The sequence below is a fragment of the Aspergillus bombycis genome, assembly GCF_001792695.1.
Source record: "Aspergillus bombycis strain NRRL26010 chromosome Unknown contig00002, whole genome shotgun sequence".
NCBI lineage: Eukaryota > Fungi > Ascomycota > Eurotiomycetes > Eurotiales > Aspergillaceae > Aspergillus > Aspergillus bombycis.
The window spans coordinates 537,587-561,861 of record NW_019170004.1 but is presented as its reverse complement, the minus strand read 5'-3'; the positions used below and the strand labels follow the sequence as shown (position 1 = coordinate 561,861).

Genomic DNA, 24,275 nt, shown 5'->3' with positions numbered 1-24,275 from the left:
GGCGGCACCCGGCGACACTATTCCGATCTCTCACCGGGAAGCTCAACAGAAAAGTTCCTAGAGCTGCACTCCTCAACTCTTTGATACCGGGCCCTTCCACCTGCCAGATATACCTCTTGCCCGCCCTTCCATCCTCTCTCCTCTCTCTGTCGCATCCCGGGCCCTTTCACCGTATCATACACACAGCATTCAGGCACCATGGTCGCCAGTGCTGTCCGGATGCGCACTCCCAGCGCCATGCTCACCAAAGGCGCCTCCTCCTTGAGGAGGCCGCAGGTTATGCACAGATTCAGGGATGCTGTTCAGTATGTTATAGCCTGCGCTTTAACCCTCGAGTCCCATGTTTTGAAAGGCTGACATTGTTACCCCTGTTTTTAGACCCCAATTGCCCGCCTTCGCTGCCCTTTCCCGCTACTATGCCTCCAAGTGTACGCCCGTCCAGATTTTATTCTTCCTGTCTTCGTAGTACAGCCCTCCAATTCTAACATGTCGAGTTGCAGCCTTCCCCCCTCACACCATCATCAGCATGCCTGCTTTGTCGCCAACGATGCTTGCTGGAAACATCGGTGCCTGGCAGAAGAAGCCCGGCGATGCCCTGCAGCCCGGAGATGTTTTGGTCGAGATTGAGACCGATAAGGCACAGATGGACTTTGAGTTCCAAGAAGAAGGTGTCTTGGCTAAGGTTCTGAAGGAAACTGGTGAGAAGGAGGTTGCTGTTGGCTCCGTATGTGCTGCGATGTAAAATTTGATTGTCTTGTATTGCACTTACTAATTGCGCGTCAACAGCCTATCGCCGTCCTCGTTGAAGAGGGCACTGATGTTTCGTCGTTCGAGTCGTTCACCGCTGAGGATGCCGGTGGTGACAAGGGTGCTGCCCCAGCTCAGGAGAGCAAGGAAGAGTCTAAGGGTGCTACTGATGCTGCTCCCGCTTCTACACCGGCCCCCGAGCCTGCTGCTCAGGAGCCTGAGACCTCGGGTGAGAAGCTTCAGCCCAGTCTCGACCGCGAGCCTACCATCAGCCCTGCTGCTAAGGCTCTTGCTCTGGAGAAGGGTGTGCCAATCAAGGCCCTGAAGGGTACTGGCAGAGGCGGTCAGATCACCAAGGAGGATGTTGAGAAGTACAAGCCCAGCGCTTCTGCCGCTGCTGGCCCTACCTATGAGGATATTCCTCTTACTTCCATGCGCAAGACTATCGCCAACCGCCTTCAGCAATCCACCAGAGAGAACCCTCACTTCTTCGTCTCGACGACTCTGTCTGTCACTAAGCTTCTGAAGCTCCGCCAGGCCCTTAACGCCTCCGCCGATGGCAAGTACAAGCTTTCCGTCAATGACTTCCTTGTCAAGGCTTGTGCTGCTGCTCTTCAGAAGGTGCCTGCTGTCAACTCCAGCTGGCACGAGGAGAACGGCCAGGTTGTCATCCGCCAACACAAGACTGCCGACATCAGTGTTGCCGTTGCCACCCCTGCTGGACTGATCACTCCTGTTGTGAAAAACGTTCAGGGTCTCGGCCTCTCCAGCATCTCTAACTCTATCAAGGACCTTGGCAAGCGTGCTCGCGACAACAAGCTTAAGCCAGAGGAGTACCAGGGCGGTACTTTCACCATCAGCAACATGGGAATGAACCCTGCCGTTGAGCGGTTCACTGCTGTTATCAACCCCCCTCAGGCTGGTATCTTGGCTGTTGGTACTACCCGCAAAGTAGCTGTCCCTGTCGAGACTGAGAACGGCACCGAGGTTGAATGGGACGACCAGATCATTGTGACTGGCAGCTTTGATCACAAGGTGGTTGACGGTGCCGTTGGTGCTGAATGGATTAAGGAGCTGAAGAAGGTTGTTGAGAACCCCTTGGAGCTGCTGCTCTAAGCTCGATCTGGTCTGTTTGGGGTTCCAAAATGCCAGACGTAATACCTATCTACGACCGGAGTTCCTTTTGGCATTTGTTTTAATATGTATTAAAAATCATTCTAGTGTTTTTTTGACCGTAATTGGTCTGTCAAGTACAGTGCATCAGATCTAAATCCATTTCCTATGTTCCCTTAGAATTCTATTCCCTGGTCAATTCCGTATTGAGGCTGCTGTCAACTGCAGAGGCGACGGATTCGGGGAAATATCTCTAAACGCTATACCATTTGTAGGTCACTATCCATGTTTCAATTTTAATTTTATGGCTTCCAACTCAATTCTCCACGAGGGCCAAGCCTTTCTCTTTACAGCCGAATGTGACCATGAATGGCGGGTCTTGGCAGTGCTCCAACTCCACCGGCTGATCAGTGACGTGATGTCATTCTTTCACGCCCGCTCTTTCGCCCTGGCATTCGTATAAATCCATGCATGCGTCTTCTCTTGAACTTTACTTCACTTTCATCTAACAGTGATTTGAGAGTGCCTTTCTCAGCTCCCCCTTGGATCAGTATCCTTTTCCTTTTACCTTTCCAGGTAGGTTGATCATGTCAACAATCCATTATAGACTCCATGTTACAGTCTACCAACCATGCCTTCGCCGAACTAACTCCGTCACAGACCATAAACACATCCATAAACACATAACTTTCCAATCTACGTGGCGTTCCAAACATGTCTTATGCCGAAGTAGCCGCCAAGGGCCCGGAACAATCCGCAGAAGAGGTACGTTACATCTCTCCCCATATCTTCTCTGCCGCCAATGAACTTGCATTTATTAGTATCAGGACTAACACTCCAGTTAGGCGTAAGTCGATACATGGCCTGTTTACAAAACTATACATCAGAATATGCCTCTAACTAATTGAAATAAAGCCGTGCCCCTAGTGTAGGTGGGGTCTATAAGGACGAATCTGAGAGCACTGCCTCGTTAGTCGATGTAGATTCGCAACACGTCACTGTCGTGGATTCGAATTTTCTAGACCAAGACATCAAGACCACCACTCAAGCCGAGCGGATAGAGCGGGAAGAGTCTGAGGAAAACAAGAAAGCGAGAGAAGAACGAAAAGCTAAGGCCAAGGCCAAGGCTAAGGCTTCTGGCGTGTGTCGCAACTTGGATAATCCGGTTTATATCGGCAATGCTGTGCTCCTAAGCTTGGTGGGCGCAGGACTGGGGTTCGGTGCATACCGGAAACATGTCGGAGGCAAACTCTCCTGGGAGCTGATTGGACTTTGGTCCGGTGCTGTTGGAGCATTTGGTGCGGTTGATTATTTCGTCAGCAAGTAAGTTCCTCAATGTGCTCAATGTCAATCTCGAAGCCCGTATTGCTAATACTTAACTCTGTCAGGTGGTTTCTCCAAAACAAGTACCCTCCCAAATAGATAAAGGGTTTTACTGTTCCTGACGTTCAGTCTGGGGGTTTGTTTCTATATGACCGTTTCTGATTGTCAGATATTTCATTATAGCTCTGTTACCCACACTTCCCAAGAGCTGGAGTTGGCGCAGTGATGAATCCTTTTTGTTGTATCAGTAATTCATAATAGCATACCCTACTCCTTGTTTGGCATCGGAGTATCATTGATGTTCAGTATATATATAGCCAATTTATATCTGGAGTAATTGAGTTTTGAGTACAGTACAATTGAGTTAAACATGCGTCATAGTATGACAAGCCAAATGCTGACCATGTCCCACGGTTTGCTAGACAATATTAACTTGCAAAAGTCTGTTTATAGCTGGGCATTGCTAGTAAAAAATGAAGATGGAAATAGTTGAACATTTAAAAGCTGCGCCGAGAGGCGGTCAGCGACGTCAGAATTGTGCGACTGCAAGAACATGTGGCCTCGGCCGGGATTATCTACAAGACCGTAGTAAAGGTACAAGCATAACGACCACATCACCGCTCCGCTAAAACCACAAATCAGTTGATATTTGCTCAATACATTGTACTAAAGGCCCTCCTACGGCAGCTGACTCTTTCATCCGATTTCGTAAGCCTCTACTGTGTTTATATGCAGAGAGTACCGTAACGGGGTTGTCTGTGAAAATGGTACGTTATTTGTGTTGATGTTTGGTTACTGAATTGTGTCTAACAGGTGTAAACTGCACAGAACTCTCTTTTCAATTCGGCATTGAAGCAGTCTTCTGCTATCCGTCGCGATCTGGACACATTCGCACAGTCTCCTGCCACATCCTCACCCGCATTACAAGGTACGGACTGGCCTTTCGCCCTACAAAGATAAACATGTACGAGCCTTCAGCTGTGTTGGAAACTTATGCAAGACTATAGGCCAGATCGCAGCTTCACTTGCCTCCCTATCGCGTACCGTCGATGACTACTCAGCTCTATCGAAGAAAGAATTGATACCCGAGAAGCAACAGAAGGCGTTTGAGAGAGTAAAGTAGGAAACTATATCCAAGTTGCTCATAGAGACAAGCTGACCGAGACATGGTTCTGCAGTAATTTCCGGTCGGAGCTTGCAGATTACCGACAGCATTTCGATCGGCTACGCAAAGAACGAGAGGATGCCGTAAGTTCTTGAGACTTGTTTAGATTATGCCAACCTTGATATGCGCTGATCCTGATAAACTTGGATGTTATAGCAATCCGTGACAAACCGTAGTGAATTGCTTGGTCGACGTCCACATCACACAGCGACCCCAGAGAACCCATACGCCCAATCCTCTCTTCCACAGTCATCGGCTTTTGCTCCATCTTCGTCCCGGGGGGGGCTCAGTTTTGGTGCTTCACCCGCAGATTACAACCGAGAGACTCATGCGCTTCGCGAGCAATCTTTCTTGGCCAACACGAGCACACAGCTCGATGACTTCCTGGACCGGGGACGTGCTGTACTTGCGGATCTTGGACAGCAGCGAGAGGTGCTGAAGGGGACGCAGCGTCGGCTGTATAGTGTCGCTAATACTCTGGGAGTCAGTGGTGAAACTATCCGAAAAGTGGAGCGACGGGCAAAGCAGGACAAGTGGATTTTCTGGGGTGGGGTTGTGATATTCTTTCTCTTCTGCTGGGCTGTATTGCACTTTTTGAGATAGTTTATGATTTTTTTTGTTGTCCGTTGGTATGGGGTTCTCTGGATGTTGCTTGGGTTTGTGCAAGCGCAGGTGTTCGGATTGCATTATGATATCATTCTATGCTTTTTTCTTTCTTGTTTGTATCTATATGCCATTAAGATCAACTGAAAGGCTACGTGGTCATGGATGTAATCGAGTGATCGATTTAAAACCGAGAACAGGAATCAATACAAGTCGGGTATTTATTCAAATTATACGAGGGTTGACTCCGGTCCCCATGTGAAGTGACGAATGATTCCGAGTCAGCCGTGCGTGGGGAAAGAATCGGAAACGGAGCGATTTAGCCGCCAACAAACCAAATTCGTTAGTGAATTCCTTCTCACCGGCAACGAACGGCCGCCGATTCCTCTTTCCCTTTCTTCCTTCCTCCCCTTTCTCATCCGCTCTTCTTTTTTCTCTCCACCTCACCTCTCCATTTCTTTTAGATAGAATTCATTCTATCCCTCCTTACACATCATTCACAATGTTCGCTGCTCGCCAGTCTTTCAACCTCCTCCAGAAGCGCGGCTTCTCCGCTTCTGCCAGCCAGGTATGTGATTGAGTCCATCGAACCTTTCTGTTTCTGGACCTCGGAACTAGCTCTACAACAACAGAAAAACTAACAGACTAACCTACCTTCTTGTTCACAGGCTTCCAAGGTTACCGTTCTTGGTGCCGCTGGTGGCATTGGCCAGCCTCTCTCCCTTCTTCTCAAGCTCAACCCCCGTGTTTCTGAACTTGCCCTCTACGACATCCGCGGTGGCCCTGGTATGTTTCTGCACAGCTTGCAGCATCTTCGACTTCAGTGATTTAAGACAAGACTGACATGGGTGATGCGACAGGTGTTGCCGCTGACCTGAGCCACATCAACACCAACAGCACCGTCTCTGGCTTCGAAGCTACCCCATCTGGCCTCCGCGATGCTCTCAAGGGCTCTGAGATCGTCCTCATCCCTGCCGGTGTTCCTCGCAAGCCCGGCATGACCCGTGACGGTATGGATATCATAACTTCGCAATGCCACTGGAAATTGAATACTGATGGAAATATCGCCAGACCTCTTCAACACCAACGCCTCCATTGTGCGCGACCTTGCTAAGGCTGCTGCTGAGGCTTCCCCCGAGGCCAACATCCTCGTCATCTCCAACCCTGTATGATGGTTTTACCTACTATCACCAGTTATCTCGTGCTAATTACAATCAGGTTAACTCCACCGTCCCCATTGTCTCCGAGGTCTTCAAGTCTAAGGGTGTCTACAACCCCAAGCGCCTCTTCGGTGTTACCACCCTTGACGTTGTCCGTGCCTCTCGCTTCATCTCCCAGGTCCAGAAGACCGACCCCGCCAACGAGGCCGTCCCTGTCGTCGGTGGCCACTCCGGTGTGACAATTGTCCCTCTTCTCTCCCAGTCCAACCACCCCAGCATTGAGGGTGAGACCCGCGACCAGCTCGTCAACCGCATCCAGTTCGGTGGTGATGAGGTCGTTAAGGCCAAGGATGGTGCTGGCTCTGCCACCCTCTCCATGGCCATGGCTGGTGCTCGCATGGCTGAGTCCCTCCTCAAGGCCGCCCAGGGTGAGAAGGGTGTCATTGAGCCCACTTTCGTCGACAGCCCTCTCTACAAGGACCAGGGTGTTGACTTCTTCGCCTCCAAGGTCGAGCTCGGCCCCAACGGTGTTGAGAAGATCCTTCCCGTTGGCCAGGTCAACTCCTACGAGGAGAAGCTCCTCGCGGCCTGCCTTGGTGACCTCAAGAAGAACATCCAGAAGGGTATTGACTTCGTCAAGGCCAACCCTTAAATTACTCTCATAAGGTAAACTAGACCGTCTGCAGCTCTTTTCCTCCCTGTATAACAGTCTTGTGTATGACATTTTGCGCCTATTACCCATCGTGTATGCTTCCACTCGCATCGGCTTTATATCGGAGGAGATGCAGCTGCAGTTTGTTTCTGGAGCAATGACGAGCTGATGGATAGTCAATTGATGAGTCCCCTCGTTTCATGATGGCAAAGGCGACGAACATGTATTTCCTAAACATTTCAAAATATAATTGATTCCCCTGATGTCTGTATTCGGCTCGAAAGCCTTGTCCAAAGTAGACTGTACATATTTTGTAACTGATATGATGCGACATAACTGAAGGACCCGCTTTACCGAGGCATGTAGATAGATCTTATCTGATGCGATGTGATAATCTTGGTATCCATTCTTAATTCTGTCTTTATTCTTCTATTTCTTACCCTACCTTCCGAAACCAGCTACCTGCAAGATTTTCGTAAATTCGTCCCATATAATCAAAACAAGAAACACTAATCAAATCAGACCCGCCCCAGTGATGACACAAACGAAAGAGGAGCGAAATAGACGAAACAAGGAGAGAAGGCCAGGATCGAATAGGATATCCCTCAGTCCCCCAACAAACCAATTCAAAAGATAAATAGATTATTGTAATAAACTGATCACGAACGGATAGTCTATCTCCCAGGGAAAACACCGTGACCATTTCGTATTATCTCATTTTCATATCTCATCCCGTTTTTCATATTCATGTACTAGTTATCGTTCGTAAGTCGTATCTGCTCTTATATCTGTCGTGTCTCACGTGTAGCTTCTCATTGCATCGATGTATCCTGTTCCACCGCGGAGATCGTGGTCGAATGTTTCTGCTACTTGTAAGACTCTCTTGATGTGTTCCATGGAGAGGGGATTTTTCTCGTTGACGGCTAGGGCTTGCGCGGTGCGGACGGAGTTTTTGATCTAGGGTATGGGTTAGTTTGGGTTCTTTAGGATGGATTAGGAGGGTGGTGGAGGGGGTAAGCATACCTGTCGTCCGTTGAGATTGTGGCGCGCGAGAGCGTCGAAGTCTTTTTCGGTGAAGGTTGCTGTTTGCACGCCGTCCATTGCCTGGACTTTCTCGAGGAACATTTTCCATACGCTTCGCTTCGCCTTGGTGGTGAGGTCTCCGTACCGCAGGGCGACGTGGATTCGGGATTGGAAGGCATCGTCGAAGGTTTCCACTCGGTTAGTTGTCAGGAAAAGAATGCCTTGGAAGTACTCTAGGAGACGAAGGAAGATGCTAACGAGAGCATTGCGGTGGATGTCCTGGATTGTGCGTTTTTCGAGAAATATATCTGCTTCATCGAGCAGGAGCACAGCGCCCCAGGAATGGGCAATATCCAAGATCTTATTAAGCTCAGCTTCCAGGGTTCGGGAGTCCGTCCCGAGCTCCCCCGCGCTGACCATGTACAACGGGCGTTTGAGCAGCTCGGCGATGCCTTCGGCCGTCAGTGTTTTACCTGTGCCTGGTGGTCCGTGGAGCACAGCTACTAGACCTTTGCCCTTGCCTTGAATAACGTCGTCGATGTTCTGTGCGGCACAGAAAGTGTGGGACTCCACAAGGGCCTTGACAATCGATTTCTGATTGTCTGGAAGGACCAACGAGTCGAATGCGTCTTCATTCCAGTTGATGTCGCTGATGCCTGAGATGCTAAACTCTAGCCACAGTTTCTCACTAAAGGCAAACCCCAGAACCACCGGACTGGCTATCAGCAGTTCCTCTTCGGTGAAGTCTCTCTCAGATGGATCCTCGACTTCGTCCATTTGTTCCTTCTGGATTTCGTTGCCATTTTCATCTAGCTCAACTTCGACCACGTGCGGCGTGCCCTCCTTATCCTGGATGACCTTGTACCGGACTCTAGGGGTATCCGAGTCCCGACGGTGTACGTACGGGTCATCTGAGTCAGATTCTGATACACAGCAGCATCCGCCATCACTACCGGCGCCGTCGGAGTCATCAATATAATCTGCATCTTTCGGGCGGACAGTGCTGATGGGATAGTTAGGGTTGATCCGGCGGTGAATGGCAGGATCGATCATAACTCTTCCGTTGATGTTGACTTTGATAACAGACCGCTTCTTCTTGTAGAAACCCATCCCTTTGTGGAATCGGTAGTTCATACCTCTCATTGATACAAACTTCTTGCCTCTCTCAATTAGTTTAGCTTTGACGTCTTCAGCCTCTCGATGGTACTTCAGCGGGTAGCAGTTGAGGCTGGTTATCCTGCGAGCACCCTTGAAACTTTCCACTTCAGCCAGCATTGTTCCCATGCCAAATGATTTCCCGTCGTATTCAAGGTAGCGGCCTTCAATGCTGTACCACTGACCTTTCATGAAAGAGGACTCCTTGGTGGCATACTCGAGCTTAAAAGCGCGTGGCTCGTCCTGATTCCCGTATGTTGGGGTATATGCGATGGTGTTCGGCTTGAACAATGCCCATAGTAGATCGAAGGTTATTGTGTTGGCTTCTAGCAGCGGATACAGGGTTTTTTTGGTCTCGGCGTAGTCTGTATCTAGATACTTGACAAGAACCTTGAGATGGGCCGCCTTGGTTGTAGCCACTTTTTTAGCTTTTTTCTTTTTCTCCGTTTTCGCCTGCTGCTTTAGATCCTTCATGTATTGGCGGGTCTCTTCAAGATATAAGAAAAGCATATTGGGGTCAACGACGGCCGTCTCCTGCACTAAGCTGACCCCCTTAACGCCGTCCATCACCTTGGAAAGTGCATCGCGAATGTACTTGCTTTTCAAATCTACCACCGTTTCCGTGTACTTGTTATCCCAGTCAAATTTGCGGCGTACGGTGAATAGATATTGGTCCCATTCATTAGCCTCTGGGTCGTCCACAGTCTCTGTAAGCTTGTAGTTATGAATGGTATTGTCCCACACTGAGAGTAGTCATCTGGTTAGTACTGGCCGTTCTGATCTGTAGGTAGATTTCGGCTCGCACATACATTCATCTACTCGCTTGAAAGCTATCTTTGAAGCAGTTTTCTTCCTGCCTTTGGATTTTCTTTGGCCGTCTGCCTGCCCGTCGGATGAGTTCCGTTTACCTCGGGTTCTGTTACGACGCCTGCCATCACCTCGTTTCAGTCTCAAAGAGGCTAATCGCTCTTCCGCAAGCAAGAGCGCCATGTCGTCCGGGTCAGCTTCCTCGTCTGAGTCCTCCAGGTCCTCTGATGAATCCTCCTGGGACCGGTGTTTTTTAGCCTTCTTTCGTGCTTTGAGCTTGGATACAAGCCGCTTGACAGCCTTCTCATCGAGGGTAGTATCATCATCCTCACTCTCACCTGAGTCTGACTCAGACTCAGATTCATATTGCGGCCGGGACTTCTTCTTCCGGCTGCTTCTTAGCGACTTCTTTGTCTTGTTCTTTGTTCCTCTCCGCCGATGTGTCCTTTCCGGCTCCGATTCAGATGAACTGGAGGGAGATTCTTCGTCTTCGGATGCAGATTCCTCAGCGCTAGAGCTATCAGCAGAGGAATCCGACTCATTCGAACTGTCATCACTAGGAGTGACTACGGATGATGTCTTAGACCTATGGCTCTTCTTTTTCGAATCGCGATTGCGGCCGTTAGGGTCTTTTTCCTTGGACGGATGTTTTTTGCAAGCTGGGGCGGTTTCTGACACGGCAACGGTTGATTTCGCATCTGGCTTGATAGTAGTGTTGTCGGCCGGCGGCTCGGCCTCATGTTTAGTTTCCGATGCGGCAGTGGTGGTCGTCACGCTGGAATCGGCCATGGCTTCAGGGCGCTGATTAGATAGGGCCCGCTGTGGAGCTGCTTCGGGGAGCGGAGCAGATGGGGTCAAGAGCGGATCCGAGCTTTGCTCTTTTTGTGGCTCGGGTTCTATGACGGAATGTTGAGCTGCGTTGTTAGAGCTAGAATTTAAAGCGGTAGCACTTGATGACATTGTCAGTGAGCTCTAGCAAGTGGGAGGGGAATATAGTCGTGACAGGTTTAATACGGGATATTATGGATGAAAGTCGGATTGGGGTGTGAATGTAGGGTGTCGGTGGATCAGGTGCACGAGAAAAGGGAGAAGACCAATACATATACCACAATGGGCGGAATAAACCAGCTTACCTGAACTGACGTACGAGACCTGATGCCTAAACACAGATATCACAGGCTAGGTTGGCGCCTTGCTTCGTATAATCGGAATGGATTGGCCGACGAGGGAGGGCTCTTCTGGCGGTGAGAATGAGGCGGAAGACGTCCAATGCCCTACGACTTGGGCGCGGGATGTATCGTGTATCGAGAACGAAAGAAGAGGTCGGTAGCATGAAGGCAACCTTACCACAGAGGTTGAAAGGAATCGTGGTCACAGAGCGGAGACTGGCGTAGTCATTGCGGGAATTGACGAAGTCCCCCGGAAAGTAGCAGTCAGAAAGGGATCGTGGGATGATAGCGCGTTATAAACGGTAAAAGAAAGGCGAATACACAGGGACCGATTGTTGGACAGTCACGGATTCTAGGAAGAAGCAAAGCAGTGATGCCTGAGAGCTGCATGTCCCAATCACAGCTCTGCCTGAGGCGCTGAGTTGTTGTCAGCGCTTCAGTTCAGCCCCACGATGCAGGCATCCCTACCAATGATCGTTTGTCCCAGGAATGGGTTCTAATGGCGCAGATCCAGAATGGAGTTTTTTGGATGGATTTACTTTTTGTTCTCTGCCTAATTTAGGTATTCATGACTCACTACGACGAGGATTTCTTCAGGGCTATAACTCTATCTCGGCCAGATGATTACCGGGCAACTGACATTTTAATCATCCCATTGCTTTTCAGCCTGAAGGATGCCTTGGGGGGAGGCCGTAATGATGATAATAACAACAACGATCATAATTTTCATGATCGTCATGAGTCAAGGACCAGACCTGCCGATCGCTGGGTTACACAACCGTGACCGCAGGAATCGGCGATGATTTCCAGTCTCTTTTTCCCCTCACCCCTGCCTATGCAGGCTGTCAGTGCGCAAGTGCAGCTGTACTGTACTTTTGCCCCTAGGGCGCTGAGTTATATCTATCTGTGATTCTATAGGAGGATGCTGGTCGGGGTAAGGGATAGCGTACTGACTAGTACTATAAATATATAGTCTTACCCTTTGTAGTGATGCCTAGCTTTCCGATATTTAATTGCAAGTAGTGGGAGTAAACTAAGAGAACAAAAAGAGTAAGAAAAAAAAAATAAACTACTATTCGAATGACAATCACAGATCGCATTTGAGCTGCATTTCCCTGTCTCAATTACCAAAACACGTAATGCAAACCCCCTCGCATCCCAGTCCCGGATATTTGAGCTCAGTCAGTATGGACAAGGATGAGGACATAATCCGAGCAGGATTTATTCCGATTGAACATCGTCGTTCCAGATGTTCCCACTTGTATGGAACTCTCGTCAGCTGAAGAACCAGACCGGATATTTTTGCCCTACCGTGGATTATCAGTGACACCATAATTTATCGGTTGACTTGACAATCAGCTAGGCTATGTGTTAGAATTGACTTCATGGAGACGAATTAGGTCAGATTTCTGCAAGAAGAACACTATAGCTGTCCAGCTGTGTCATATTCAATTGTATTTAGCCCAAATCTCTACTTCGCATCACTTTTCCTAGCTCTAACCTGCCCTCCACCTCCCATGGAAGCCCAGTAAACCTCAGAGTCTCTTACTCCTCCTTGACAGCATCAGCCTGATTGTTACCCTTAGCCAGATCCTTGAATTTCTTCTGCAAAGCAGCAACAGGATACTTCTTGCCACCGTCAGCCTCAATAGCCTCCATAAGCTTAGGCCACTTCTCCTGCTCAAACTTCTCCTCAATCTCCTTCTTAAGACGAAGAAGTCTCGCTTCCTATGCACAAATACCGTCAGCACGAATCACTACCAAGCCTAATGAAAGTAACAAACAGAGAAGAAGAACGTACATCTTCCCCAGTAAACTCCACAAAATTCGCCTTCATAGTTGTATATCTCATTCGCAGCGTACTAGTCCCTACTTTGATACCAGTCATCTTCGTCCAAGACTCATTAATATCACCCCAGTTCTTGCCCTCTTCATCTCGCATCTGAATAATCATTCGATCGGATAATCCAGCCGCCTCGAACGAGGTCGGGATGGGTCCGATGGTTTTCTTCGAGGGGCTGGATCCCGCCGCTGCCTTGGCCTTCTTGGAAGGTGAGGCTTTCTCGCCGTTGGCGGCTGCGGATTTCTTGCCACGTTTGGTGGGGGTGTTTGCTGCTACGGCCTGGAGGCTTTTGTTTAGTTTGTTGGTTAGTGACTTGGGGGACTTGAGGAAAGCTTACCGAGGGGGAGGGGACCGAAGTTTCGGCTGTATTGCCGTTGATGGGGGTGAATTCGGGCATGGTGTCCTCCTGGGAGGCGGGTGTGGGTGGAGTTGGAGGTGCCTGGTCCATTGTTCGTTGGTTGGTAGATAAGTATGTGGGACTTGTGGGAGTGGATGTTGTGAGGTGAGTTGGGATTCGCGATGTCGAGTCTTTGGTTGTGAATGATAAGAGAGAGAAGGGTAGGAACACTCTGGCTGCTCAGACTATAGATGTTGAAGTGATTAGGATACCAATGTAGTCTGGTGAGATGAAGGAACCAGTGAGTAGAGGAACTCCGTGAATCCAAGGATGGCCTGATCGATTTGCAAGGGAAACAAGTGTTGCTGGGCTACTGAGATTCTCTGATCAGTGAATGTATTGACTTGCTGATTACACTTTCAGTGTTGGTGAAGGATTGCACAGGGGATTAGAAGGCTGGAGGCTGCGAATGCCGTCCGGGTGAGGACGCAACGAATTGTTCTACAGCGCTCTTAAAGATTTAAGCAGAGTCAGATCATTCAGTAATGATCAGTAATGTAGGAAAAGGATTGACACGTAGAGAACCGAGTTAGATGCAAATGAAGAGGCTACAGCTGGACAGCAGTGTAAATTCCTTGCCAAAGTTCGTGGATTGCCATACAATATAATGTTCAGATACCCTACCCCTTCAAATTCGTAGAATGGCAGTGTTACTAGAGTTGCTGCTGCGGATGCATGTGCCCAATGGATTGAGAACAGACCCAGTAGTAGCCATACTGTAAAAAAAAAAAAAAAATGAGAAAAATAAAAATAAAAGGAAAAACAATACCCAACAGACTCCCAAGGATATCAAAGAACATCCCACTTTGACAATCACGCCGGAGGTATCTATGTGCGCCAGAAAAACCAAGACAAGCTGATAAATGCACGAAGTAGACCGTCTCAAAGAACACTCATTTCCCGATGCCCATCTCGCATGATACCCGAATCACCGTTTCTATCTCTCATGGAATCATCGCTCTCGGTCCGTGTAACCATCGCCGGTCGAATCTTAGCTCCAACAAATCCTCGTCGGTCTCGCCCAGTGCGGCCACGGCCGAGCCAATTGTGCTTAAGCGCTTTGCTCAGAAGCTCAATTTTCTCTTGCGGTTTGCCGCCCGTCTGCACACTGGCTAAAACACTAACGCATTGAAGCATCCGACCAACGGTCTCTGTGATAACATGAGACGTATCAGCGGTATGAGACGATCGATGGATGATGGTCGGCCGTTGTGTCGGGGACGAAAACGATTGGAAGATAAGTTGGTCAGGGTTGGACGAAGTGTTGGAAGCAGCACGACTGCGGTTGCAGCTCATAGAGTCTGAAGAGTAGCTGGCCGCAGTATTGAGGAGAGTGGAAGACTGAGAATTGTAGCTGCCAAAACCGGCATCCAGCGAGGCAGCTGTTGCGGGCCGACCACTACTACTGCTGCTCTTTGTCGTTACGCTGAGGGCAGAATTGCCCAAGTTGATATTTTCAAGACTCAACCGGGAAAATGTAGCCTTAAGGCCGTCGTAACGATAAAGAATGACCTTATCACGGAAAGCTATCAACACAAGGTTGCGGACTTCAAGCTCGCACCCAGGATAATCCCCATTCAAGGCGGCAGCCCAGAACTCGCGGGCCTCTCGAAGGTTCATCACAGTCCCGCAACCCCTGAACTCGAGGTCCAAGGGTAAGAAGACAGCCTGTATGAACGGAAGAATTGTGCCAAAGACTAGCATCCATATTTGCACCAAATGAGGAACCAGCTTCTCATCGGGTACCCCGTTTAATGTATGATTCAAGGATGCAAATCCGGTCTCGAGTAGCTCCCGTAGATCATCAACAATGGCGGATGGTGTGCGCTTTTGCACACAGCGCTGGATGTGAATCAACACCAGCTTGTTGAGATCTTCGATGGAAATACGAACGTCTTCCCCATCGAAAATCACCAACAGCTTAGCCTTCAGGAAATCCCACGCATCTTCCGGCGACATGTTGTTGAGGCCAAACCCTTGTAAGGTTTCTCGAAGAGCAGCCTCTGTGAGACCCCCAGCCGAGCCAATTGAGGATGGCCCCGCAAATACAGTCGACGTACCACCAACGCCTGTCGGGCCAGTCATCCATTCATGCTGCTCCGACTCCGCCATCGCCTTCTCTTTCTCCTTCTCCTCCTTCTTCTTTTCCCGTAAAGCCCGACCACCGTGAAGGATATCTAACCCACTCACCGATTTGCCAAACGTAGTCGACGTTGGACCCGGAGAAGCAGGTGTAAATGAGTAAAGCGACTGGGGGGCGTTCGGGTCGGACGGTTTGGAGTTACTAGAAGCAGAAGATAGCGGTAGATTGTAATGATCATCTCGGTCCTTTAACTTCAGCTTTTGCCTCGACAAAAAATGATGCTTATGGGCCTTTTCCTTGTCCTTCTCTTTCTCATTGGACATCGGCTTATCGGCGGGGACCACCGTGCTCGCAGAAGCATTGGATAGGTTATACATCGAGGAGTTGTTAGATGGGAAGGTCTCAGCTAAGCTTGTCGTAGATGCACTGACAATGCGTGACAATCCTGCTCCGGAGAAACCCATTTTGCTGGGTGATGGGAGCCCCCTATCTTTTGGTATTCCGTCTTTATCCCGGCTAATCCCAATATGTTTCGGCTTCGAAAACAGCTTCATCTTCGGTTTCTCTCCTTTATGTTTGTGCTCCTTTTCCGGCGGCGCTTCTAGCCCGGGAGGTTGCAGCCCAGCGTGTCGTGGAAACGCCACATTGGCTGCAGTGGTCGCCACACCGGAATGGCCATTCTGATATGTTTGCCCTGATGATCCACTGGACCCGGGCGGTGGTAGGGAAGGGGCTGGCAATAGTGGGGGAGGGGAAATACTACCTCCCCTGGTTCTCGATCCATCGTCCGGAGTATAGAGAATGGTCTGAGGTCGTTTGGGTAGTTGTTGCGTGTTACTGCCCTGTTGCTGCTGCTGTTGTTGCATCGCAGTCTGGGCTGCGATTCTCGAAGCCGAAATGGTCGAGTCCGAGGCGGACGCCGTAGGGAGGGAAGGTTCGAAGAACCCCTGTGAGTGATGTCGAGACCGATGTTTCATCATCAGATCGGGCGGATGCGCCCGACCCGTCGGTTTCCTACTCGATATCTCATTTTGTGGCATGAAGGAAGCGGGAGGCCGAGTGCGGGTAGGCGAAGGGCCGTTCTGGCTACTCACGGTGGCGGTGGTAATCGATGAGGTCCGCGGCGGCCGGGGGGACGACGTCCCACTAGGAGGTTGATAAAATGGGGTTTGGACGGCGGATATGGTTGTCACATTGGAAGTCACTGAAGAGGCATCACTTCCAGAGGAGCCTGGACGTTCCAATTCACTATCGAAGGATGGTCGAGAGGGATTTGGCGGTCGGGCGGAGGAACGCTCAGGTGAAATCGGCGAGCGTAACATTGTTGCTGTTGGTCGTTCAGGCAGTGTGTAATTTATACGTAACGGTGGGCAACAAATGAGAGCGAGTCAGACGGAGTTATTCGGACACCATAGCCACATTCCCCATGTTCCGTTGTCATGGGTTGTAGTTGTTGTGATTTGTTTACCAGATCCTGGCGTTGAATCTAATACGTAGATTAATTCAGCCGCCTAGTGAAGGATCAGCAGCCGTGAGAGATGACGGAGAACTATAAGCGTACATAAGTGTCCATTTGTCGTCGATCTTTGCTTGACTCCGCCGCGCACAATCTGAAATGAAACCAACACCGCCTTCCCATAATTCAGGCGCCCCGCCGACTATTGCTCCATGAATCGAACTAACCCCCAGCCAACATAATCTTCCCCTCAATGTCTGCTACTACCAACTCAGACGATCAGCACGATTCAAAACGACTAAAAACTTCCCCGACTAAGGAGACATTCTGCAATACCGATATTATGGCGGCAGGCACTTCCTCCGCCCCATCCAATCCCCTGCGCGCGGTCTATTCTGCCCCTCAGTCGACGCAGACTTTTGAGCACTCCATCTCCTCGCCTTTGCCCTCCACCGATTTATCCCCAGAAAATGTACAGACTAAGGTAGCTTATTTGTCCGAGCTCAGGAAATTAGTGCCGAATCTGCAGAATGATATCAACGTGTTCCTGACCGAACGGATGGAGGAGGATAAAAAGCTCGCCGAAGCCCAGGGACGTCAAATCTCAGAGCAAGAACGCAAAGAGGAGGAGAACTACGGAGAGGAGGTTGTCGAGGAGGATGCCTGAAAGTTTAACTAGTCTATGACCGAAGTCTTGATGACTGTCGCGATTATGCCAAGGAGACAGGCTATATTACAAGAAGTGATGAGGACTCGAAAGTGCCAAGTAAAAATATAGAACGGATCCTTGGATAACATCGCTATCCTGGGTATCAAAGAGCAGAAATCATCCGCCACTCCATTGCGATAATATGCATTGATAACAAAATGCGCAGAGACTTTGATGGGAAGAGAGAAGGACCAGGAGGGGAAGGGGGAAAAAAGAAGAAAATAAAAAGACAGCAGCAACTAAATGTGGAAGCCAAATGGTCAACGCATGGCCAAAGAGGCCAACCTGATTCTATTTGCAAGAAACTTCATGAAGCAGCGGATGCACGATTGGCACAGCCAAGGTGGACAACAGTATTACTATGGGCAAGTCAGCGGGAGAACGAAGATACAACCACTGGTGGAAAACATACTCTGGGAACACATTAATCACACTGCCACCGATACGCTTGTGACAGATGCCACATATCCTTTCCTCGGTGATGGTGACATGTCTCATTCTGCATGACTTTCCGTCCGTCCCTTCACCCACCATGAGCTGCGCTTCGGTCTTGAACTTCTGAGCTTTCTGCAAACTGGCCACAATTCGACTTTCGTTTAACGCCGAGGTGGCTGCCCGCATACGGCCCTTGAAATAAAAGTCAAGTTCTTTAACAGGCAGTGACTCGGGGATCAGCTCTAATGCTGAACTTGGTGGAAGACGAGATCCGTGCTTTGCAAGTATCTCCAGCGCAGGCCCATATCGGCGCTCATATCCATGAGGTGGAGTGAGATACAGCGACAGTAGAGTCAGATGTATAGATGGTTTATCACCGGAGTCAACCACCGATAAAGGTGCGGCTTCGGCAGTTACATCCTCCGTCTTATGGAAATGGTTACAATACCTGCAGAAAGTCTATTAGAACAACCCCTTGAAGAACGTAAATAAAGCGTGCGGTTCACCGAACGTACTCTTCCGCCTTCGCATAATCCTCCAATTTGAAGACATAGATTTCCAGGGCCTGCCTGTGCTGACCCATTTTACTAAAGACAATGGCTCTTGCTTCGAAGATTCAGGATCTATTGCATGGTTAGCTGGGCGTATAAGTAAAGATGTAGAACGGGTAGTTGGTACCATCGCGATCAAGGCTATCAAGTATCTTAGCTGGTGAATATTGAGAGCTTGACCTCAACATCTCCAGGAATTTGCTTCTCCATACAATACGTTCCTCATTGCTAGGGAATGCCCAGTTGTCGGATCCGTCTTTCTTTAACCGAGCCATGTAGAAAGTGAGGAGCTTTTGGTGTAGATCCGGAGTCATGTCGTTCAACTCTCCGATTACATGTTCGAGATATCGAACAGCCAAATCCGGGTCGATGCCTTGCAAGAACTCGAGAACCTGGTGTCGGGGTAGTGTCTCTGCATTCTCAGTGTCTGCTAGAAAAACCTCCATACCAAGGTTGGGATCTTCCTTCACGGGCCATTCTGCGAATTCGAGGATGAGATCAATTCGGTCCGGTGCCAAGTTTTGCAGATACGCAACTGTTCGCTTGGGACCATGGAGCTGCGGTGCCGTTTCAGTCTCAGACTCAGCTTGACCAAATCGTTGCAGGAGCTCCAGGGCTTGACGATGCATCTTCTTTCCGTAAAGGAAATCGATCAGGTCATTGTAACGGCCAGTTTCCTCCAACTTTTCCATGACGACCTCCGGGTCACAGAAGTTGGCGATTCGAAAGAGCGAGCCAGCGAGAGCAGGAGTGGCGTACATGCAAACCCGGAAGAAAGTCGTATCGACGAGCCTGGCTTCCTCGCGCAGCTTTTCAGCGAATTCGTGGTCATGGATGTCCTTGGTGATATCGAGCAATTTCATCACCGAATCAGTGAACTCATCGTTTGCTGCGTCAGAGGGAGAGTCGATCATCTTGAGTGATCCGTCAGGATTCAAGAACCGCTGGAACCTCCTCCGTACATCGGCCAGATATTTCTGTAATTCGCGAACGGCAGTCAAGAGGTCTTTTCCGTGTAGAGGTTTCTCGTTCCGAGCTTCTTCCGTGGGTTTGCCGCGGATACTGCCAGCATCGCTCCAATCATCTGTGCGAGTTCGAAGGAGAGATCGTACTGAGGGAGCATGGTTGAGTGTCTTTGGAGCAGGAGTGTGCTCTGTATTAACACCGTCCAGCTGAACTTGACCATCGTTTGACTTTAATGGATCATCTGTGGTACTCTCCTCAGACTCATCCTCTTCGTCAATTGACGATATATCGCCAGCAATGACTTTAGGGTACAATCGGATGACAGTCTCTGGGGGAGCCGAGATGTCGGTGAACAAGTCCAATGAGTCACGGTATTTGCGCAGGGTAAAAAGCCCCTGAGCCTTTTCCATTTTGATTGCCCGTAGTCGACCATTCTTGTCACTGAGTAAGGCATCTTCTAACATGCTAGTAAGGCTGATTGCTTCGTCCAAATACCCCTTTTCCACAAGAGTATCTATTTGCGTATCATAGCTCAGGGCCTCCATCCGCCATATGGTGCGGTCACTTCCAACGAGAAAACCCTTGCCTGCATGTGCCAAACTGATATTTGGCTGTGGGAAATGTAGGACATTCGCGGATGGCAGAGCCACCGACTGCAACAGTGATAGCGTCTCCGGATTCCTAACTTCCATTACACCTTTTGAAGGGTCATGGAGCGCGAGGAGGAAAGGGTAAGAGTACCCAATATTTGCCGGAGCGTGACTCCATGGGATCTGCCTGCGTCCCAGGGAGTTGCCGTTGATATCGATGAAATGGGTATTGATGTCCTTCGCTAACAATATCTGCCCTTCGCTAAGCCGTGTTGCCAGTGGCTTCGGTGCTGCCCCGCCAATTCCGATATAACTCATGCTAGCAACTCCGACGCCGGCTAGACGACTCGTCTCCTGGCCCCCGAGACCTCCAATGCTTCCCGGTCCGGCTAATTCGGTTATTACCGAGCTCTCAATATCCACCATTACAAAGTTCGAGCCGAGTCCAGCCACAAGTTTTGTCCCGGAAACCCATGTGAGTGTTTTGATCCCACTGACCAGCGTCATCTCAGCGGCATCGCTATCCAACTCCATATCGCGCCATGACCACAGCAATATTTTCCTCTTCACTGCGACCGCCAAACGAGATACAATGGACGGAACGCCGGTCTCGGGATCCTTCACGATATTTGAAGTCACGGTGAAGGTGGTTGCTCCTTTCGTTTTGGTAAGCTGTTCTTGGAACTCGTAGGTCTGCAGGTCATGAATCGAAACGTATCCGCCCGACAGCGAGATGAGAAGCTTGGCCTCCTTGATCAGAGCCAGCTGCTCGATCTTATATCTCGAGAACTTCTCCAATTCCCGAAGCAAATCAGTCTGTTTTGGCTTGGCGACAGAGTCCGTCGTCCCAGGCCGGCCACTATCCCCGTTCTTGAGTGTACCTCCACCGCCCTGCTCGTCATGGCTATGGTTGTTGTTGTTGTCATCGTGATTTTGTTCGTCCGGGGAAACCTCGTTTATTCTGTATATCCGTAAGCTCCCATTGTTCAGTCCAACAAGAAGTCGGTCGCCGTAGGCGAGCACCGACTCAATCCTAGACTTGTCTCGGGGCTTGAGCTCGACGAGAGGCCGAGCTGTGAACGCTGATAACATGGCTTGGCAGCGAGCTTCCGTGGTCGCGCCTCTTCACTTGAGGAGCGGGATAGAGTCATGTCCAGCCAGGGTTGATCATGGGAAGTTAATGAAGCGGAGACGCATGCTGCGATTGCTCCCCTGTTGCAGCTTTGCTCTGGTATCGGCAAGCACTACTTCCCGTTGTCGCCAAGCGTGTGACACTACTATATGGGACCTCCATCCAGACGGCCGCTTTCCGCCTCATGTGACACAACTAATCGGTCTCGCCGCCTTTTGGCCCAACCAATGATGTGGCTGCGCATTCGATACTCTTCAATGTTGCTTTGCAATCTATATTTTCATCTCAACATTTGTTATTACTCTTACTATCTATTAGGCATGTAATTGTCTTCTAATCAAGGAATACATAATAAAGACGAATAACGGTCATAACTATGGACAGAGAATTCTATGTTTTTTATTCACCGGATAAGACGCTCAAATGCTGAAGTGCAATGGGTCCTAGTCTCCACTTGCCAGCTGTTCTCGCATGCAGCCTCACTCCATAATCGTACAGTCTTGCCCACAGAGCGAATGGTTTCTGAGGCTGCGTTAATGCAAAGACGAAGACATTGGGATCAAATAAACAATACCGGCCACTCTATATGTATGACCAGGAGCCGACTGAGACCTGTGGAAAGCATGGGATTATATAGAAGAAAAGGTATATGATAAGTCGAGAAATAACGTATGTAATGAGTTTTGTACTCCGGATGTCTTGGGAAGCGGTAGACAATATGGAAGGCACAGCCCGAACGGAAATGGAACAATCGAACACGGTTGGAAGCCAAAGCGGAAGAACCTAATCAGTTAGGTACTAGCATGTCACGCTTTGATCTCTGTAGGGTAATCTTGATGCTTTGCGGATGTGCCTTTGGCACGCCAGGTAGACACAGCTGGGATGTCGGCTTTAAAACGCTGTTCGTCGGTGCCGTAGGCGCGAGGAGTAAGCTTGATCAAAGTATGTAGAGGAACCTCCATCCACGGGCTCTGCTCCTGAGGTGTATTTAGGAAATAGGCATAGATACATCGCAGCACGGCCTGGTGGGTGACAATGATGACGTTCTCGCTGCGTTCCAGTTCCATGATAATAGGTTCAAGACGAATGACAACATCGCGGTACGATTCGCCGCCTCGGTAGCGGTAGTTGTACTTGTCCTCGTCACGCGCGGCGAAGTCCTCTGGGTATTTTTCAGCGATTTGTTCATATGTCAGTCCATCACACACCCCTGAATCGAGTTCATCAAGGGCTTTCCATTCCAACTTCTCGTATCCGGTTTCCGCGGCGAGGTGTCGAGCTGTCTGGATTGTCCGCCTGAGAGTAGATGTCCAAATCACGATTTTAGTGTTGGGTGGCACCCCGGACTTTTTCAGTAAACCAGGAAGTGCCCGGGCATAAGCCTCGCCCCGTGGCGAAATGTTAGAATCCCCACCGATTTTCCCTGTAAGATTATATTCTGATTCTCCATGCTAGCGTGAGTTAGATAAACGTCTCTTTTAATACTTGACTCATTCTGTGTCAACTTACGCGAGAGAGCCAGATTGACCGGGGTTTTATGTGGAGATTCTGGATATAATAAACCAACCGACTAGATAGATAGTCTTTAATCTGGTTTATGATCACTGTCGACCCGACATTAATGAGTTTTACGTAGGTGTAATGCTTCTCATTATCGTCAATGGTCTCGTACACCTTTTCGTAATTGCGAATTCGGTTGCGGAAATCCAAAGCAGCAGCCTCAGGGTCCTGCCCCTTATAGTCCGGCGAGGTGGTCTTGACTTCGAGGATGTTGTTCATTATTAGGTCTTCCTCATCGCATATTGACTCAACGAATAATGTTTCAACATTGGCAGCATGGCAGCTTTCGTAAATCCAACTTCGCCGAGATTTAGTCGAATTGGTAGCATCTAATATAGCCACAACCCCCTTTCCAGAGCTAAACCATTGAAGCATATCCGACATGGCAGCTTCTGCAGCAGCCTTTCTCATCTTCTCTCCCTCGGAGTTGTGAGGGTCAAAGAAGGTGGCATTTGGTTGCGGTGTATTATTTCGGCGATAGCTTCCCACGTTAAATACACGAGCAGGTATGCCGACCCAAGCAAGATATCGCATTGCTAGTTTGCGTATTAGCACCTAGCACATGAAAGGTTACGCCGAGGGAGATACACACCTTTCCCAGCTATGAGACTTTTGCCCCTGGCTGGAAGGCCAACCATAACGACACAAATTTTAGTGTCATCTGCCTAGCTTAATAGTGAGTACGTATGTTGCATGTATCAAAGCTTCCTCAAGAGAAGTACAATGGGGCAGTAAGTATGGTGATAAAACGACACCGACAGCAGCTGGACTTGATGACGCCATGCGCTCACCATCTAGATTTTGAAAGACATTGTTGCCAGGGGAAACACAAGCACATGGCCACAGTGAAAAGAAAATAAAATAAGAAGAAAAAAGGAGAGAGAAGAAGATTCACTATATATATCGAGCACCAAGTCGAATATTCAACTTTTGTTTGGATAACATATAATGAAGAATGACAGGCATGTGTTCAAAAACAGTGAAAGAGCGGAAATGCGACCAACAAGTACCGTCAAGCATCGGGAACAACTTACACTGGCAAAGTAGCTCTTGGTCTGACCTCTTCTCACAGACATGCTGGACAACAAATCGGGATGGATTTTTCAAATCAGGATATGCAGCACGGGGACAAGAGAAAGACGAATTCAAGCCTCGGCCACTGTTTGTCCGACGGGACTGAAGGCCGGAGAAGAGGAAAGTTAGGCTGAAGTGGAATAGCGTTCAAGACAAAGAAATAGGGACTTTTAGTCTTTCCCCAAGATTAAGTTTTCCCTGGCTCTTAATTGTTAATCTTCCAAGTATCTGCACGATCACTGTTCAATGAGTGGACAGATCCGGCTGTCGTGCTTCGCAAGGGACGTTAGAGTAGTCAATGTAAATTAATCAAAAGACCTGGTTGGATCCCATGGAGGCCCAACTGTTGATGCGGTGAAGGAGTGAAAGTAAAAGGGATCAGCACAGACGTCATGCCGTGGGGCAAAGTCACCACAACTTCTTCTAGTCTAACTAAAGGAGAGCTGAAACTGCCGGTGATGAAATGGCTCCAATGCTTGGAAAAAATAAAAGAAATTTGGAACAAAATTTTAGAAAAACCTACCCATGCGTTTTATGAAGGATGAACGAAGATCCAGCACCT

At 49.2% G+C, this 24,275-nt stretch overlaps 11 protein-coding genes across 11 annotated transcripts; 5 read left to right on the top strand and 6 right to left on the bottom strand.

Moving 5' to 3' along the window:
• Nucleotides 1-198: 198 nt before the first annotated feature.
• On the top strand, nucleotides 199-1,863 carry ABOM_000615 (putative pyruvate dehydrogenase complex, dihydrolipoamide acetyltransferase component; the record flags this gene model as incomplete). The annotated part of the gene is made up of 4 exons (XM_022527745.1): nucleotides 199-305; nucleotides 379-428; nucleotides 501-724; nucleotides 787-1,863. The coding sequence occupies 4 exons, from the start codon at nucleotides 199-201 to the stop codon at nucleotides 1,861-1,863; spliced, it is 1,458 nt and encodes a 485-aa protein (XP_022394314.1).
• Nucleotides 1,864-2,574: 711 nt separating this feature from the next.
• On the top strand, nucleotides 2,575-3,282 carry ABOM_000614 (uncharacterized protein; the record flags this gene model as incomplete). Its single annotated transcript, XM_022527744.1, has 3 exons — nucleotides 2,575-2,707; nucleotides 2,793-3,183; nucleotides 3,249-3,282. The coding sequence occupies 3 exons, from the start codon at nucleotides 2,575-2,577 to the stop codon at nucleotides 3,280-3,282; spliced, it is 558 nt and encodes a 185-aa protein (XP_022394462.1).
• A 665-nt stretch (nucleotides 3,283-3,947) lies between these two features.
• On the top strand, nucleotides 3,948-4,951 carry ABOM_000613 (golgi SNAP receptor complex member 2 family protein; the record flags this gene model as incomplete). Its single annotated transcript, XM_022527743.1, has 5 exons — nucleotides 3,948-3,950; nucleotides 4,012-4,111; nucleotides 4,191-4,302; nucleotides 4,362-4,431; nucleotides 4,505-4,951. 5 exons carry the CDS (start codon nucleotides 3,948-3,950, stop codon nucleotides 4,949-4,951), a joined length of 732 nt encoding a protein of 243 aa, XP_022394515.1.
• A 502-nt stretch (nucleotides 4,952-5,453) lies between these two features.
• ABOM_000612 (malate dehydrogenase) lies at nucleotides 5,454-6,763 on the top strand (the record flags this gene model as incomplete). The annotated part of the gene is made up of 5 exons (XM_022527742.1): nucleotides 5,454-5,519; nucleotides 5,620-5,737; nucleotides 5,812-5,961; nucleotides 6,023-6,117; nucleotides 6,170-6,763. 5 exons carry the CDS (start codon nucleotides 5,454-5,456, stop codon nucleotides 6,761-6,763), a joined length of 1,023 nt encoding a protein of 340 aa, XP_022394514.1.
• Nucleotides 6,764-7,561: 798 nt separating this feature from the next.
• Nucleotides 7,562-10,708, bottom strand: ABOM_000611 (ATP-binding protein; the record flags this gene model as incomplete). Its single annotated transcript, XM_022527741.1, has 3 exons — nucleotides 7,562-7,720; nucleotides 7,787-9,684; nucleotides 9,751-10,708. 3 exons carry the CDS (start codon nucleotides 10,706-10,708, stop codon nucleotides 7,562-7,564), a joined length of 3,015 nt encoding a protein of 1,004 aa, XP_022394516.1.
• Nucleotides 10,709-12,462: 1,754 nt separating this feature from the next.
• On the bottom strand, nucleotides 12,463-13,208 carry ABOM_000610 (uncharacterized protein; the record flags this gene model as incomplete). The annotated part of the gene is made up of 3 exons (XM_022527740.1): nucleotides 12,463-12,645; nucleotides 12,719-13,039; nucleotides 13,098-13,208. 3 exons carry the CDS (start codon nucleotides 13,206-13,208, stop codon nucleotides 12,463-12,465), a joined length of 615 nt encoding a protein of 204 aa, XP_022394463.1.
• Nucleotides 13,209-14,039: 831 nt separating this feature from the next.
• ABOM_000609 (uncharacterized protein) lies at nucleotides 14,040-16,562 on the bottom strand (the record flags this gene model as incomplete). The annotated part of the gene is made up of 1 exon (XM_022527739.1): nucleotides 14,040-16,562. One exon carries the CDS (start codon nucleotides 16,560-16,562, stop codon nucleotides 14,040-14,042), a length of 2,523 nt encoding a protein of 840 aa, XP_022394659.1.
• A 387-nt stretch (nucleotides 16,563-16,949) lies between these two features.
• Nucleotides 16,950-17,363, top strand: ABOM_000608 (uncharacterized protein; the record flags this gene model as incomplete). Its single annotated transcript, XM_022527738.1, has 1 exon — nucleotides 16,950-17,363. The coding sequence occupies one exon, from the start codon at nucleotides 16,950-16,952 to the stop codon at nucleotides 17,361-17,363; it is 414 nt and encodes a 137-aa protein (XP_022394367.1).
• A 349-nt stretch (nucleotides 17,364-17,712) lies between these two features.
• On the bottom strand, nucleotides 17,713-18,423 carry ABOM_000607 (vacuolar morphogenesis protein AvaB; the record flags this gene model as incomplete). The annotated part of the gene is made up of 3 exons (XM_022527737.1): nucleotides 17,713-17,764; nucleotides 17,818-18,288; nucleotides 18,356-18,423. The coding sequence occupies 3 exons, from the start codon at nucleotides 18,421-18,423 to the stop codon at nucleotides 17,713-17,715; spliced, it is 591 nt and encodes a 196-aa protein (XP_022394368.1).
• Nucleotides 18,424-18,474: 51 nt separating this feature from the next.
• On the bottom strand, nucleotides 18,475-21,039 carry ABOM_000606 (putative vacuolar morphogenesis protein AvaB; the record flags this gene model as incomplete). Its single annotated transcript, XM_022527736.1, has 1 exon — nucleotides 18,475-21,039. One exon carries the CDS (start codon nucleotides 21,037-21,039, stop codon nucleotides 18,475-18,477), a length of 2,565 nt encoding a protein of 854 aa, XP_022394394.1.
• Nucleotides 21,040-21,885: 846 nt separating this feature from the next.
• ABOM_000605 (bifunctional nucleoside/nucleotide kinase/histidine phosphatase family protein) lies at nucleotides 21,886-23,715 on the bottom strand (the record flags this gene model as incomplete). The annotated part of the gene is made up of 4 exons (XM_022527735.1): nucleotides 21,886-22,530; nucleotides 22,589-23,175; nucleotides 23,232-23,304; nucleotides 23,674-23,715. The coding sequence occupies 4 exons, from the start codon at nucleotides 23,713-23,715 to the stop codon at nucleotides 21,886-21,888; spliced, it is 1,347 nt and encodes a 448-aa protein (XP_022394332.1).
• Nucleotides 23,716-24,275: the final 560 nt, after the last annotated feature.